This window comes from Neolamprologus brichardi, chromosome 9, assembly GCF_056152115.1.
Source record: "Neolamprologus brichardi isolate AB-2024 chromosome 9, ASM5615211v1, whole genome shotgun sequence".
NCBI lineage: Eukaryota > Metazoa > Chordata > Actinopteri > Cichliformes > Cichlidae > Neolamprologus > Neolamprologus brichardi.
Genome location: NC_142112.1, coordinates 27686506 through 27701876, shown reverse-complemented (window position 1 = coordinate 27701876; position 15371 = coordinate 27686506). Strand labels below are relative to the sequence as shown.

The 15371-nt window shown below is 39.4% G+C and overlaps 1 protein-coding gene across 1 annotated transcript in view; it reads right to left on the bottom strand.

Annotated features, from left to right (window-relative positions):
* Positions 1 to 1215: 1215 nt before the first annotated feature.
* The window catches only part of nrbp2b (nuclear receptor binding protein 2b), a 42245-nt gene continuing 28089 nt past the window's right edge, over positions 1216 to 15371 (bottom strand). The window contains exons 2-18 of the mRNA XM_006794988.2: positions 9310 to 9432; positions 8629 to 8730; positions 8451 to 8540; positions 8039 to 8079; positions 7858 to 7952; positions 7156 to 7179; positions 6974 to 7060; positions 6338 to 6393; positions 6159 to 6254; positions 5776 to 5908; positions 5587 to 5689; positions 5438 to 5488; positions 5227 to 5362; positions 4387 to 4440; positions 4153 to 4216; positions 3618 to 3673; positions 1216 to 3458 (exon numbers count right to left, since the gene is read on the bottom strand). Coding sequence (XP_006795051.1) covers positions 3372 to 3458; positions 3618 to 3673; positions 4153 to 4216; positions 4387 to 4440; positions 5227 to 5362; positions 5438 to 5488; positions 5587 to 5689; positions 5776 to 5908; positions 6159 to 6254; positions 6338 to 6393; positions 6974 to 7060; positions 7156 to 7179; positions 7858 to 7952; positions 8039 to 8079; positions 8451 to 8540; positions 8629 to 8730; positions 9310 to 9432 — 1398 coding nt within the window. The 3' untranslated portion in view covers positions 1216 to 3371. The remainder of the gene's footprint in view (positions 3459 to 3617; positions 3674 to 4152; positions 4217 to 4386; positions 4441 to 5226; positions 5363 to 5437; positions 5489 to 5586; positions 5690 to 5775; positions 5909 to 6158; positions 6255 to 6337; positions 6394 to 6973; positions 7061 to 7155; positions 7180 to 7857; positions 7953 to 8038; positions 8080 to 8450; positions 8541 to 8628; positions 8731 to 9309; positions 9433 to 15371) is intronic.

Below are 15371 nucleotides of genomic sequence, written 5' to 3'. Positions count from 1 at the left end.
CACTATTTCTCGCGATGTTGGGGGCGGGCGGGAGTTAATGCGCATTTTTATCCATGCAACCTTCAGGCTATATTTATTAGTTTCTGTGACATTATTCATAATTTCATGTATCATATCCTTCCAATTGTGTTGTTTTTAGCGATGCTACTGTGAACCGAGGAGCTATTGTCTTGATGTGAGCTTCTACTCAGGGTTTTTTCTTCCAGTTCAGAGCAGAAATATTTTTGTTAAGATACTGGATGTTGCGTTTTTCCCCACAATTTTAATTATAAGCTAGATATATTTCTACTAATGAAATTAGTTTGCTAACAGCAACAGGGATGAGTCAGTTGGGCATGTGAATCATGATTCATGAGTCAGTAAAATGATTCTCGAGTACTGAACGATTCGTTCATGGTTCGAGCATCACTAGTGTAGCTGCCTTCAGTTACAAGTTTCTGGGTCAATCTACAATCGGGGGACAATTTAGGTTTCAATCTGTAAAAAAAACCCCACACCCCTAAGGGAGGTAAGATCAGATAAATATAAACGTTATCCTGCTCCTTTTCGAGCATGTAAATTCTGTGGTATATAGAAATATTCATGGCTTTATTTTATTTTTTGTTTGCAATGTATTTTGTTGTTAATTTAGCTATATCGACATGTTTGAAATAAAACAGTCAATCAATCAAAATCCTTTATTTTATAATGTTATTTTATGAATTTAGGAAACAAATGATAACAAAATGAAACGATCATTTATTTTTGATCAGGCTTAATTTATAGTAAACAACTTTTGAAATACACCATGTCTAACTTTTCACTAGTCAACTTTTGTTTTTTTCCAGTAATTTCAGCATTTATTTTCTAATCTTTGCTCACTATTCATATAAAAACTTTAATTATTAAACAGACAACAGATAAAACCCTTGCAACATAACAGCTAAAAACATTTGTAATTACTTTAGTCAAAAATTATACACTGAATGAGTTAAAATTAGAGTAACATGATTGAATTTAGCAACAATGTTAAAAATGTCACTACCACAAATCTGTTATTCTTAATAAATCATATTGCATCCTGATATTATGCATATAAAATGTTTTGTACTCTGTCTTAACGTGTCATGTCAACCCAAGATACTGCATAAATACTCAATTAAATTCACCATTCCTCGTTCCTTATTTAAATAAGTTTTTGGTAATGCATGCATGGAAACATCAAAACACACGCAGCATATTACATCTTGTTTATTGTCATGTATTTAATTGCAGTAGCTACAATATTTACCAAAGGTTTAAGTAAAACACATCCGAAGGCAAGTTTTATTCAACAGAGTCACAGAAATAAAAAAAGAAGAAGTCATTTGACGTAAAATAAGACTGATATGGAAGGGTTTGTTTTTTTTCCCATGTTTGCACAGTCTAAACATTCATTTTCATGGTCAGGTCCTCTCTGGAACTGAACTGTGACTGACAAAGGCAAAATGCAGTTCTGGACGGTTGCAGGCTTTTAAGACATGCAGCTTACTAGGATCAAACAAGAGCAATAGTAGCACTGCTTTGTGTTGTCCAACGTACACCTCTTTTGATAGCCACAAACAAATATGTACACCACAGCCTGTAGCAGGTGACTGTCTGGGAGGCTTCAGGGCTCCTGTCTTCAGAGACATACTGATAAGTAGGCTCGACACAGAGTATAGTAAGTATTGTAGGCAATGACTGTACAGCAGTGTAACTGTTATGAAACTGCAACCTGCAAACAAATGACGCAGAGCTATGTAAAACGTGAGAACAGTATTTTGCTGATGATCACTACTGTTTTTTACTACCATTTTATTAAGGAGTAATCCACCCAAATGGCAGCTTTTTATGTTTCAGAGACCAGGTTCTTGATAAAAAAAAAAAAAAAAATCAGGCACTGATGCACAGCCAGCTCTATTTTTGTCTTTGCGTGGGTTGCAGTGCCATCGTTTTCACATTTCACACCAGAACTGTGTGAAATAAAACTAGAGTAGATGGGGTTCTTGGAAATAAAAACATGCAAAGGAAAATAATTCAGTTTCTCATCACCTGCTGTAGCATCTGGAGTCCATGAAAACCTCACAGGAAAAACAAATTCTAATGATTTGGGTGGATTTCACCTTTGAAAGATCTACGGAAATATTTACAAAACAAAATTCATGTACTAATATTTTCAAATGGTTTGGGAAATACAATAATAGTAACTATAGCAGGAATATTAATAAACAAAATGGCATTTTTTTTAATAATTAATTTTAACATCAGATAGTCACAGCTTTGCTCCTGTAAGACTACGCTTTCAAATCGCACGTTGATTTATTCCAATTTTTGTACACAGGCTACTAATATTGACGGCAGCAGAGACCATAACCATCTTATCCATAAGTCCAATAAAAAAGGCTGCAGCTCTTAATCAAGCTTCCATTACTCAGCCTCGACTTCCTCTTCACTTCCACACAGGCTGAATTTGTGGACTAATAATAAAGAATTGCAAAGTTGATCTTGTTTTAAGACTAAAGTCAACCTGAACGTGTTAATTAAGTTGTGGGTGATCCCATTTCACTGCCATAACAGGCACTTTGCAAGTCTTTGGCTTTCACGGTGGAAAACCTGTAAGAGCACTACAGGCTAAAACAGAGAGGCATCATCTCATTACTTATCACCTCATTCAGTCGTGGCTTGTTTAGCTGTGTGGAGATAGCGTTCAGTCGGAGAGTGCAGTGAGGTGTCTCACTTTGAAGGTGTAGAACAAAGAAAAATAAAGATTTGTGCAATGCATGTACTGTTCACAGTTAAACAGAAGAAAAAAAAGTCAGCTGAATGGGTATCAACAGTGCACATAAGACGGAATCTTAAATTCCCTAAAACTCTTGTGAACTGAAGGTTCTGGCTTGTGAGGGAGAGGGAGGTTTAATCAGCAATACAAGTGTGCAAATGAGGCTTTGAGGAACAAAATGTCTGTTTGTATGTAGTAGTATGTAGTTGCTGCATCTGTGAGTATAACATATCTGCTCTGGATAGTGGCATTATGGAAAACCTAAGATTGTAAGATATCTTAAGGCATGATAGCCCTTTTAGGCAGGGAGTTTGTCAATCTTCCTCTGCTCTGTGGGGTTGCTGGACGCAGCCGTGATTCCTCTGGTCCTCCAACCAGAGGCGCCTTCTCACTGAGATGATTTACTGTCTGTCAAGGTGCAGCATCCATCTGTGTTTGTCCCTTTTTTTATTCCCCATTGGGTCAGCTCCCTGTGCTTCCTCAGGTCCACGGCTGTCTCGTCCTACCCGCTGCCCTCTCTTGCTCTCTCTCCATCTGAGTGATCAATGCCCCGGGACCCTCCATCTGGGCCAGAGCCTGTCGGGACCCCTCCTCACTGCGTGCTCCCAGAAGCGAGTGCTCGGACCCGGTGTTGTTTGATGGCATTCTCCAGGAACCCCGCCACCTTCTCACTGTCCTCCTACAAAGCCACCAAGATGCGGTCAAAGTTTATTTGGGAAAAAAAAGTGTTAAAACTCTTCAAAAAACAAAAGATAAAAGAAAAGAAAAAAGAATAAATTACTGCTGTACTTGTTCCCAGATCATTAAAATGTAAAAACAAAGAAGCTTTTCCGTCTACCTCATTTATGAAGGCGTAGTGAACAAGTTCACTGGCGAGGTCTTTGGAGGTGTCAGCTGAAAGTTTCATACAAAATAATTCAGTTAGAAAAATAAAACGACAGGTGTCTTTTTTCAAATAAAAAGACAAAACAGTTATCTAGATCAATCTATACAAACAAGTGCTTTAAATGGACTTATAGTATCAATTTAAAAGTCCCACGTCGCCTTGTTCTTAAGTTATCGTATTCACAAATCATGACAATAACCCATCAGCAATTTATGTCTGATGGATTAAAACAAACAAACAAACAAAAAACAAAACATAAATAAATATGTCAAACTGATTCACTGCCTCACATGGAAATTCATTAGAGTGAGTTATGAAGTTGATCTGGCTATTACATTTGTTTATGTTTGTTAGTTGGATCACTCTGAAAGTAATGGACACATTTGCATGAAAACTGCAACCAGATGTGAAGTTTGGGCTTGAATCAATCTGGATGATGATCTAGGAACACTCGCACTGTTGTGATACTTCAGAAATGTCAACTTACTTGGAAGGATGTCACAGCTGAGCTGCCTGTGAAGTTTATCATCCATCTTCAGAAACAAAGAGAGCTAAGGAGACACCAAAAGGCTCAATTAAAGTCAAACTGAATTCATATGTATTCATTCTGACTGACTGAAATGCAGAGCTGCTAAAGCAACGCTGCAGTAGGATTCATCTTTAAGGAGCCCAGGTTTTTACACTGAAATGGGCAAAGTACCTGTAACACCATGTGACTCACATGAGTTTTGGTCCCTTCTTCATTTGACTCCAAATTACAGTGCATCTGAACTACCTGCAATGACAACAGAGTAAGAAGCACTGAAACATGAAGGCAAAGCAAAGTATTAAATATTTAAAGTGTTTGGAGTGATAATAAATAGTTATTATTGCAATAATAGAGAGACATGCATAGACACGTGCATGTGCTTATCCTACACAAGTGACACACACAACAACTTAAAGGGCAGCAGAAAGCTTTTGTAATCCAACTTTTGCTAACACTTTCCCAACATATCTGGCACTGATACACGTGATGCTAAGCAGGGACACCGTCTAAGGTAATAACCTAAAACACATTAAACTAGACATTTTTCATTGATATTCAGATAGGCTCATGCTCATATGCTGTGCTCTGAAATAATCAAAAGTAATCTTAATCAAAGACACACAAGTTGATACTGTCACACCGTGATGTGACAGTGTTTTGCAGGTCTGAGCTGCTGTTCACATAAGCGCAATGTCTAACACTGCCCTGTTGCTTAATTGGTTAATTTAAAAAGTTGCTCCTGATGCATTTCTAGTATTGGATTTAAATGCAAGCAGTCAGCTCTGATTCACAGTGAGACCTCTCAGACCAAAATTTGTTCCCCTTCAAAGCTGACTGCATGGAGACGGTCTCACTGAAATCAAATGCGGGCAACAACAAATATGAGAAGATTTCCATGTGTAAATATCTCACGTGTTGCAACATCCCAGACATATTGCTGAAAGTCTACTGTAAACACAGAGTCATTCTCTAGAGATGTAGTCAGCAAGTCTGTGCATTTAACACCACTGTTGTTCAATCTAAGGTGCCGACCTTCCTTGTCTCTGTCTCCTGGGGTTCAGGAGTTGGCGTCTTGACCGTTTCAACCTGCTCCTGAGACAAGGAGAGCGCTCGGGGGACGGGATGAGGCCGCGTTGAGGCAAAATTCATCAATGGGTAGATTCCATTCCTGAAGAGAGAAAAGGCCAAGATGTTAAACTTGAGAAAGTAAACTGAGAAAGTAAAGCACTGCAGTAACACTTACTTGACATCCTCTAGAAACTTGTCAAGTTCCAATGGAGACACATGGGAATACCTGCAGAGGGGACACAAAAGAGAACAGAGAGCAATGATCTTGACTTGTCATGCTTTCTGGCAGACAGCGGAAGATTCGAGGTGGGTATAAGATTTTACTTGAGCTGAACTCCCTGTCTGTCTTCGTGTTTAATCTCTGCCATGACAGCATTGGGGTCAAATGACTTGGTTTTCTCCTCCACGCAGTTCTCTGGAAGCAAGTCTGTAGATGCAACACAAGTGTGGCCGTTACTAAAGAAATCTGATGAACACACAAGTAGCTGCAGTGCACATAAGAGAGAAACTCACACTGGTTGTTGATGAGGCAATGGGCGGCGAGCAGTTTGAGCGAGTGGACCTCGAACAAGACTCGGTGGAACAAGAGGTCGTGAGCTGTAGGACGGAGTTTGGAGTCGTGATGCAAACAAGACTGGGTGAACTCCTGCAGGAGCAATAAGGAAGTAAATCCAACACATAACCATGCAACTGTAAAGTGTGACCCAGTTTCCTGAGCATCACTTTGTTCTTTCTGGCATATTTAACTGACGGAGCCCTGCTGTGCGGTCTGAATAAACCTAGAGGGATGGCAGTGTGAGTAAGCGTTGCTAGAGTAGTGAAGGACAGTGTGTCTTTTCTACACGTTTCTGCAGCTGTTCTTGCATTTCAGGGCATAAAGTATTTTTGAGACTTACTCTCATGAGAGGGTCTTCCAGAGATTGACCCGCATTGACTATGGCCTCCTTGGACACAGCACTATCTCCATTGGCCTGGATCTCCAGCACAGCCATCTGTAAGGGTACAAATAGTCTGTCAAGAAAAACAGCCACACACACAGAAAGATGGAAATCCAGCAGATTTACTTCTCTTTTACCTCCAGAGCACAGATTCCAAAGGAGAAAATGTCTATGGCGTAACCATCTTCGCCAGCTGGAAATGATTGAAGAGAAGCAGGGTGAGAGGAGGGTAAAAATAGGAAAACTTAACAAAAAAGCTTACTCCAAATTAAAAAGGTAGCAATGTGCAATCAAAAAAAAAAAAATCAATTTGAAAAGGGGAAGAAGGTAAACAGTTTATCCTCATTACAAAGGGATTAATCTATCCTTTTGTCTTTTTGGAAGCTGCAAAATCAGTACAAACAATCTACTAAATATCTTGAAGTAATTTGTGTCTCATCCATTTCACTTTGGCAGTACTAATTCCAACATTTACCTCATTATCTACAATAATTACAGACAACAGGTCACAAAATACCCAGAGCTATCTGATAGAAGGCCCGTTTGGCGCTTCTGGCATACAGATTACTGACAACTAGTCTTTTTCTCAGCGGTTCCCATTTCATACAACGTGCAAATATCTTCATGTGTAGTAACTGAGGTCTGGAGCTACATTAAACTGTGAACATAAAGACTGAATTTTTACTCTGCAGGTCAAACAGTCAGGTAGGAATCAATGTAGACCAATTAAATAAAAGCAGCGTCACAGAAAGCTGGATGGAAATGCCACTTACCTCCGTATTCTGGAGCAAAGAAATGAAGATTTCTCTGCTCGTCGCGATGTTGCCTCCCTTTGCTATGAACACTTGCATCTGGGAAAACTGGCAAGAGAAGGCAGAGCAAATATATTAGATATTAAATATTGGGTAAAACTAATGAATTGATATTAAACCACTAAACAAAAAAGGTCCCTTACCATTAACAAATAGCCGATGCCACACTGTGGGGAGAGAGTTAATACAATTTAGATATTCATTCTACTTAATGCCATGAAAATACAATTTTAATTGATTTTGTACTTTACTGTACTGTTATTTAGTGTAAGATAAGGTGTATGTGTCTGACTGACTATGCTAAAACATAATACAGGAATAACTGCTGTGATTTGTGTTTAAAGCAGTGCCCTCCTGATTATCCACTGAAACTCGGTGATTCAGACCCTGTAAGGACATTGAAAAACTTTTTCTGTACCTAAAGTTGTTTGATTATTGTGGTATGACCAATCTAACTTAAAGAACACGTGGAGATCGAGGAGATTTCAAAGCCGTGAGCTGTACCACAAGTATTAAAATGTACTTACGCTGGAAATGGTTTTGACACAGAAGAAAGTTATAGTTAAGATGAATCTGGTATTAAAATGTGGGAAAGATTTGACCTGGTTACAGCCCTGCATGACGCTAAACCTCAAAGTTTGGTGTTTTTCAGTCATAAAAATCAAATGTTCATATCTTCTGTGCTTTATAAGTTATGAGGGTTTAGCTGGAAAAAACAGCATGAATATTAAGGAGGAAAATTCACTTTAGAGGCTTCATTAGTCATAATAAAGTTATTGTACAAAAAAAGAAAAGCAGCTGATCAACTACTTGCAGTAACATTAAAGTCCCTGCTGGGAGCAGACCTGAGCCAATCTTGATGAGGCCGTTGTGCTGGATGAAGATGGTGTCACAAGTCAGGTTTCCATGGATTATCGGTGGATCGCAAGAGTGCAGATAACTGCCAGCAAACAATAAAGCATGTTATTAATGCTCACATTGAGATAACAGACACGATTACATCACACAGAACAAATAAGTCGGTACCTAAGCGCAGAGAGAATCTGTGTGCACCATCTCTTCCAGGCCTGAAACGAAGGGGAACAGAGAAAGATGAAGAGCTACAGCTCTAAACTAACAGACACGAGTAATATGGAAACATATGCACTGTCATAAAATGCACTAATTTCATATGTGCATGAAAATACCAAAAGCTAATTAAAGTGAAATAACATTAACTTTATCTACAATTTATTTTAAAGAAGGAAGATATTGTGAATAAACCTCATGAATATTTGAAATCCACCAGGTTAGGATAAGATGCATGTCTGAGCCACCGCGGTGTCGTGTTACGTAATCTCTAATCCTGCTGGAAAAATGGATCTGAATAGCGATGGGACTGCAGTACCCTGAGCTGCCACCGTGAGACTCGGTATGTGACCAGAGTAAAAACACTGACCTTCACATTCATAGTCTTGTGGTTTTTCTTGGTTTTCTTCAGGAACTGCTTGAGGCTGCCTGACGACATGTATTCAGTGATGAATATAACCTGTGTGCCACAGACAAAGGAGAGAAAAACCTGTTCATGCACCAGCGTTTGTGTGCGTGAAAAAGAGGAAGCAAGTTGAAAGCCTTACTCGAGCCTGGCTCTCCTTCATGTCCAGCCAGTACTTGTGGAACTTGACAATGTTGGGGTGTTCGACCTGCATCAGGTTCTCAAACATCTCCTTGATCTTCTCCTAAACATCACACATCAGAGATGGTTCACATCTAAAAACGTTAGTCTATCAAACTATTAGAAAATCAATCAGGGACACTTTAACAATTTATAATTCAAGTGGTTTGTAAGCAGTAATAACGAAAATCACCCGAGTGGTTTAAAATTCAGGAATTTTTATATTTGCTGGTGTTTATCTGTTGGAATAGGTCTCTTGTGAGGATAAATATGACTTTATCAATTCCCTTGATCAGTTTTCTGAATGGAAAAAAAAGGCCTACACAGCTTTGTCAGCACCAGTCCAGCTGTTTAAGTGTTGACCCCGTAAGAAACAGCAAAAAACAGTAGAAAAAAAGCCAAAAGGTCCACTGCCATGAGTTCAACGTCAGTCTTGCAACATCAACGTGAGGAAAAAAACCCCGCAAGCAGTGATAAAAGGAAGGTAAGAGCTTAAAGATATATGACCGGTGTCTATATATAACAGTAAACACAGTATATTTTTCTTCAGCTTCTTCCAGGCTTTTTAGTTAACAAATCAATAAATAGAACCAGAATTTAGTTTGCAGCTCTTGTAGTTAAAGGTTTATATGAGTTTGGGTACCTCTTGTGCTTTAAAGACTTTCTTGTCTAAGAAGAGTACTTCATTCCACACCACCTCCACTCCTTCCTCCGTGTCCATGGCCAAAGAGGCACTTTCCACACCTGGAACATTGCCTTGACTGACCTGCAGGGGGCAAACAGAAACACATACGGGACTTAATGTAAAGTTAACGCAACAGCTAATATCAATTTATCGTTTGACACAATTTACCACGACAATAACTAAGTTTTTTTTGACACTTGGAAGAGAAGAAAAAGCTGTAAACACAACATGAATATACTGTCAAACTATAAAGTTATTATGGAAAGTGAATAGATAACAAATAGCTGCCTGTTTACACAACATCCAAGTAAACATCACCGAAACCACAGACTGCATGAAACAAGGACGTAGCTTGAAGGTTGGAACAATGAAGCCAAGTCTCTTAAATCTATCCGAAGACCTCTAGGTGGCGATAGTTGTGGAAAAAAGACTTCCAGTTCAGTAGACGTCTAAAGGAACGCTGGCTTTCTCTCCTGACTTCTGTAAACACTCTTTTTTCATTTATTTTAGATCTATTTGGTAAATCTTTGTCATACTGTAAGAACAAAATGTAAGCTAATTAAAAATATTATATTTAAATCAAGAATGAATTTCTTTCTCCGCTTTTGGTCTCTACCAACTCCAGTGTGTTTAACTGAGCTTAACTTTTTCTCTCTGCTATTGTTTGCTGAACAAATACCATGAAAAAAAGTTTCTGTTAAAATTTGGCAATAAAAGCTATCAATAAAAAGAATAAAAATACTCTTTTACAGATTTGTAGCCATTGTTAAAACGGACAATCGCTATAGCTGCCAGGTGGGAATTCACATTCTGTGCTGTTAAGAAATCCAATACACAAAAAAAAAACAATGTTAGACGAGCATGAGATCATGCTGGCGTCCCTGAGCGATGCACAGCTTATTATTCTCTGTAGTATATAAAAAAAACAAAGGAGCAGAGCGTGATCAAGCCCTCCCTAAAATACTCAGCTACAGAAAAGCAGGGCTGAAACGATTAGACTTCACCCCCTGCTGAGTCTATAATATCTACTAAAAGCCCCATAACACAGTCGCAGAATTATGTCGCTGACTGCTCCATTGATAAAACGGCAAATCGGGGTGTCTGGGTTAAAGAGAGTGCAGTACTAAGCAAATTCAGTTTTCATTCCATTAATGCATCCATCAGTCAGGACAGATGGGAGTTAATTCACTCTACTGAGGCCAAGATAAATGCAGACAGGCCGGCTATAACGTGATGAACGGTATAGACATCCGAGAGGATGTGGAGCAGCTTGTGCGAAAAGAGAAGAGATGGATTAAAGGTAGACAGACGGAAAGAAGTGAAGGGATTGTGCACGAGAGATTTACAGAGATGAGACGCATGCCACAAGATGGAGGAGGTGGCATCAAAGCTCCAAGAAATACACAGGGGGAAAAAAATGAAGGGGAGTGGAATGGAAAGAGGAGGCAGAGACTGGCAGAAGCAGACAGCCTGCAGCTCTGTCACTGCATGAGGTGGCAACGGAGGCAAAGAGTTCATCACAGGATATTGCTGCCTCGGCTGGGAAAACCTGATTTAACCTCCTGCTATGTTTTTAATGCAGCAGCGGCGCTGGTGCAGGGTGTGGAAAGGCTGCACTGGGTTCAAAGTCCAGTGCAACAAGCACGATGCAGGATCCACAGTTCCTGCTAATCCCGCGTCTGGCCAGTGTGATTCTGTCTGGCAGGCACTTGAGCAGCTACTCTGTGTGCGGTGGACATGGTGGCTGTAAGCTAAAGAGACAATATTAGCCACAAATATAACTGATTACAAAAGGTATTTGTGTGGTTTTTTGTGGATTTGTGGTGAAGCACTAACTTGTTTTCTACTTTGTCCTCTCTAGGGTGTTTGGGCAAATGTGTCCCCGGGGGGTTTGAATGAGGGTTAGAGCATTAGAAGAAAACAGGGATGAATTGGGTAAGGTGAATTGCTTCTGGGGGTTTTTGGGGGTGTTTTAATAAGGATTTCAGGGTTATGTTGTTTTAATAGAAATGCAATATTTATATGTGGTGTTGGTAAAAGTTTTTATAATAGTATATATAGTATATAGTATAATAGTTTCCAATATGGAAAAATGTTACTTGGCTAAATTGCATGTTGGGAAATACCGAATACACCCCTGGCACGTTATTAGCAAGGTGTGGCTCATCAGCAGCAGGGTATAAAACACTGTGTCAGCTCAGTTAGTGGACGAATCTGTAATTTAAGTTCATGACAAATAAAAATACCTAAATTTGCTCTGCATCAAATCCTGTCTCTGTCTGGGATAGTTGTAGCCCAGATGGTCATTTATCACGCAAACTCACAAAAATAAGACGGTTTTAAGGTGACATAGGCTAATTGGCATCGGTTAGCATGTTGGTATTAGCATTTCAAGTGCCACAGCTGTATTACGAAAGATTTATAGCCTTACAAAGTTGTTAGCATAGCTTCAGGCTCCTTTACAATAGCTCCAATCACCTCTGACCTCTTTCAGATTTCCTGATGAGGATCAATAAACTATATTAGTAGGTTGTTTGTTCTCTATGGTCTATATTTAAGATTTAGGCTATGATTGTAGCCCAGATGCACAATGGTCATTTATCACACAAACCCACAAAAGCAAGTCAGTTATAAGGTAACAAAGGCTAATTAGCATCGGTTAGCATGTTGGTATTAGCAATTCAAGTGCCACAGCTGTATTACGAAAGATTTATAGCCTTACAAAGTTGTTAGCATAGCATCAGGCTCAGTTACACCGGCTCCACACCTCTGACCTCTTTCAGATTTCCTCATGATGATCAATATACTATATTAGTAGGTTTTTAGTTCTCTATAGTTTATATTTGTGATTTAGCCTATTATATTGTACCTTGAACTTCAGCAGCACAGTCCAAGCACCGAGTTTTTCATTACACAGTTATCAGTAAATCAGTACTGTCAGCAAACTGCAATATACTCAGCATCTACTTGAGGCCTTCAGCTGAGAGGTCTATTCATAAAATTCTTGCAAAAGGGTTTTTTGGTTTTTTTTAGTTTTTAGATTTTATTTGCTACTTATACTCTTTTGTGCCCTGTCCTTCCCGGAATTGCACATCTCCTGATTCAGTCTGTTTCCACTGCTGTGGTTCCTCAAGCGCCCAAACAGAACCACGTGTATGCTCTTGTTGATGTGATGACACTTATTTGGTTAAATGTGCTAAAACTGCACAATTATAGCTTTTATTATGTCATCACAGTGACAATTTGATTGGCCGTTGGCTCTCACAATTACATAAAGTCAAGAAAAAACTGCAAAAAACTGGAATGTGGACTCAAGACGAGCCAGAGATTTCAACTCTTTTACAGTTTACCAATTCAGCTGACGGTCTGTTTCCCTTTACTTTGATTTAACGGTTACTCAGTAAATAAAAAGAAAAGTAAAGGGCTTAAACAGTCTTCACAGTGTTGCTGAGATCTGTTCAAACAGAGAGAACTCTGGACTCAAATCATAATTAATGAGCATATGGATTGAATCAACCAGACCGCATGTGGTAGTGAATTCCTATTGCTGCCCTCGAGATATCATTACAGCCGTACTGGCCTACGAGGACTCCTGTTTCTTATTACTGCTGAATACACGACTCTGGCTGAATGTTTGGGGTCTTTTACATGACGGCAGGATGAATTCTGAACAGATTTGGGGGCTTCGACCTCTTTACTATGAAGTTGTCCTCAACTGCTGAGCGGCGGAAATGAGCTTTCTCCAAAGGGTGGCTGACCTCTCCTTTAGCTATAGGGTGAGGAGTTCAGTCATTTGGGAGGTACAGCAGGGCGATATGACCAAAAATATTTATCACGATATACATTTGAAAATTTGAGATAACGATATAACTGACGATATAATTGACACTAGACAAAATACTTTACAACTCCGCAACTTTATTAGTGCAAAAAAACCCAAACCCATCAATGTATTTTCACTAATATATATATATAGTCAGGGGCCAGTCCCCTGACTGGCCTGATCCAGGGGAACACAGAGGAGTTCTGTGTTCCCCTGGATCAGTGCAAAGATGGATGGATGGATGGATGGATGGACAATTTCCTGCCATCAAACTCAATCAAATTTAATCATCCACTAATCTAATGTTGCTTCTTCTCATCTCTTATCTAACAGCTGGGATAACAAGTTTTATTTTAAAAGAAAATAAAAAGCTAACCTGATACCTCCCTGTCAGCACCATCATCTTAAAATCTCATCTGGGTGTCTTTGGAGAACAGCTGAGAACCAACACAAAGCTAGATGACAGGGTAGCAACTAAACCACTATTATTTAGGCCCGTCTCTCCACCTTAATTACTGCTTATTACTGTTAAATGCTAACCATTGACGTATTCGACAGAGCGCCGCTTGTGCCGTGCTTCATCGTCTTTGACTCCGCGGTGAATGGAGTCAAAACAGCTTTCTCTATCCGCGTCTAACAGGAGGACGTGTGTTAACTGAACCACACAGGCAGAAAACGAGAAGCAATGCTGTAAATATGAAGATTTCACATTTTGACATTTCAGACTCCACAAATATCTTCACAACACGAGCGAGCCTCACTGTTGCTTGTTTACTCCTCAAACGCAGTGCAACTGTAGAGCTCTCTTAAAGCTTCTCTTTATACGCGAGTTGGGCAGTGGAGGAGACATAACATATAATCTCACTACTCAGTGAGAGATGATAATCTGATTACTTGAGCGCAGTACGCTGACCTGCAGACAGCAGGGGGAATTCCTTCCCTTCTGCCATCAATGTTTAGCTGTTGTTAATTTTCCCTGAAGGTTGTGAAACACTCCGTCACTTGTCCCAGCTTCGACGCCCCAGGGGTTTAAGCGGGGTATGCAGCTCGGTCGTGGTAGTGTGAGACTCATAAACAGTACCTTACATGCTGGGCTCTGATTGGCTGGCGTAAGGGAGGTGGGTATAGGGTGTGGAAAAGGATTTAAGGATCGTCTGTTCATGTCAAAACAGCTTCTATTCTGATGTTTGTTAAACCTACATGTGAGCCGGTTAAAACCGGATCTGGAGGACTGTAACACAAACCTCTTACTACTTTAAGCAACGTGTAAACATCTCACTTACACATGGTAACGTTTTCAGATATTCTCTCCCTTGATTCGAACACCTTTGTTCATTCTTTAAAGAGAAAAACACAACTTTATCGACTGTCAGTTTTTAATATGCTAAATAAACCAAACAAACCAACATCATATTTCCACGAAAGTAAATCTCATGGAGACTGAGCGTATTTAGGTCCCGCCCACAAGAGAGCTGAGAGTAATTCACTGCTGATAGAAAAAAACTGAAAATAGGCTAAAATCCTGGGTGTGGTGGGATGGACTACCAGCAGAATCAACTAACACTTACTAACATTTCATGAAGTTCTGAGTAAAAACAACAACAGAGCTTTTCAGCGAACGGCATCAAATCTAAACCACAATAACTTTATAAGCCACCTAAAGCTACCCGACTGCTTTTTAAGAATGACATGTTGTGCTCTTATAGAGAACACGCTGATGGCTTCATTGCCTGCTGGATCTGATCGGATGTGTATTAATTAGAACAGCTGATTTATTATGGGTGTAAGTACAAATGTGTCTTAACCAAGAAACATAAAGTTGCTCTATAATAATAAATTATAATAAGTAAAAGGACAGTAGGTTGCACTAAAGATCAAACTATAACACGTGGAGATTCACACAGCCTTACCCTTACATACTTTTAGCTGTTTGGTCCCAAAAAAGAAACTAAAGAGTTACTTAAAAGAGCACCCTGACAGATTTGGGTTTATAGACCTTTTTCAGATTGTACATCATAAGCTCAGAGTGTGAAAAACTGAGACAGTCTAACACAGACAATAATTCAAACCTTCAAGGTTATAATGTTTGTCAGTTTTTGTTAAAACTGTTAGAGAAAAGCAGATGATTCAGCTGTACAGTCATTGAGTGAGTGCTGCAGGATGTCTGTAAACTGTACAGAGAGAGCGGTTCACAGTA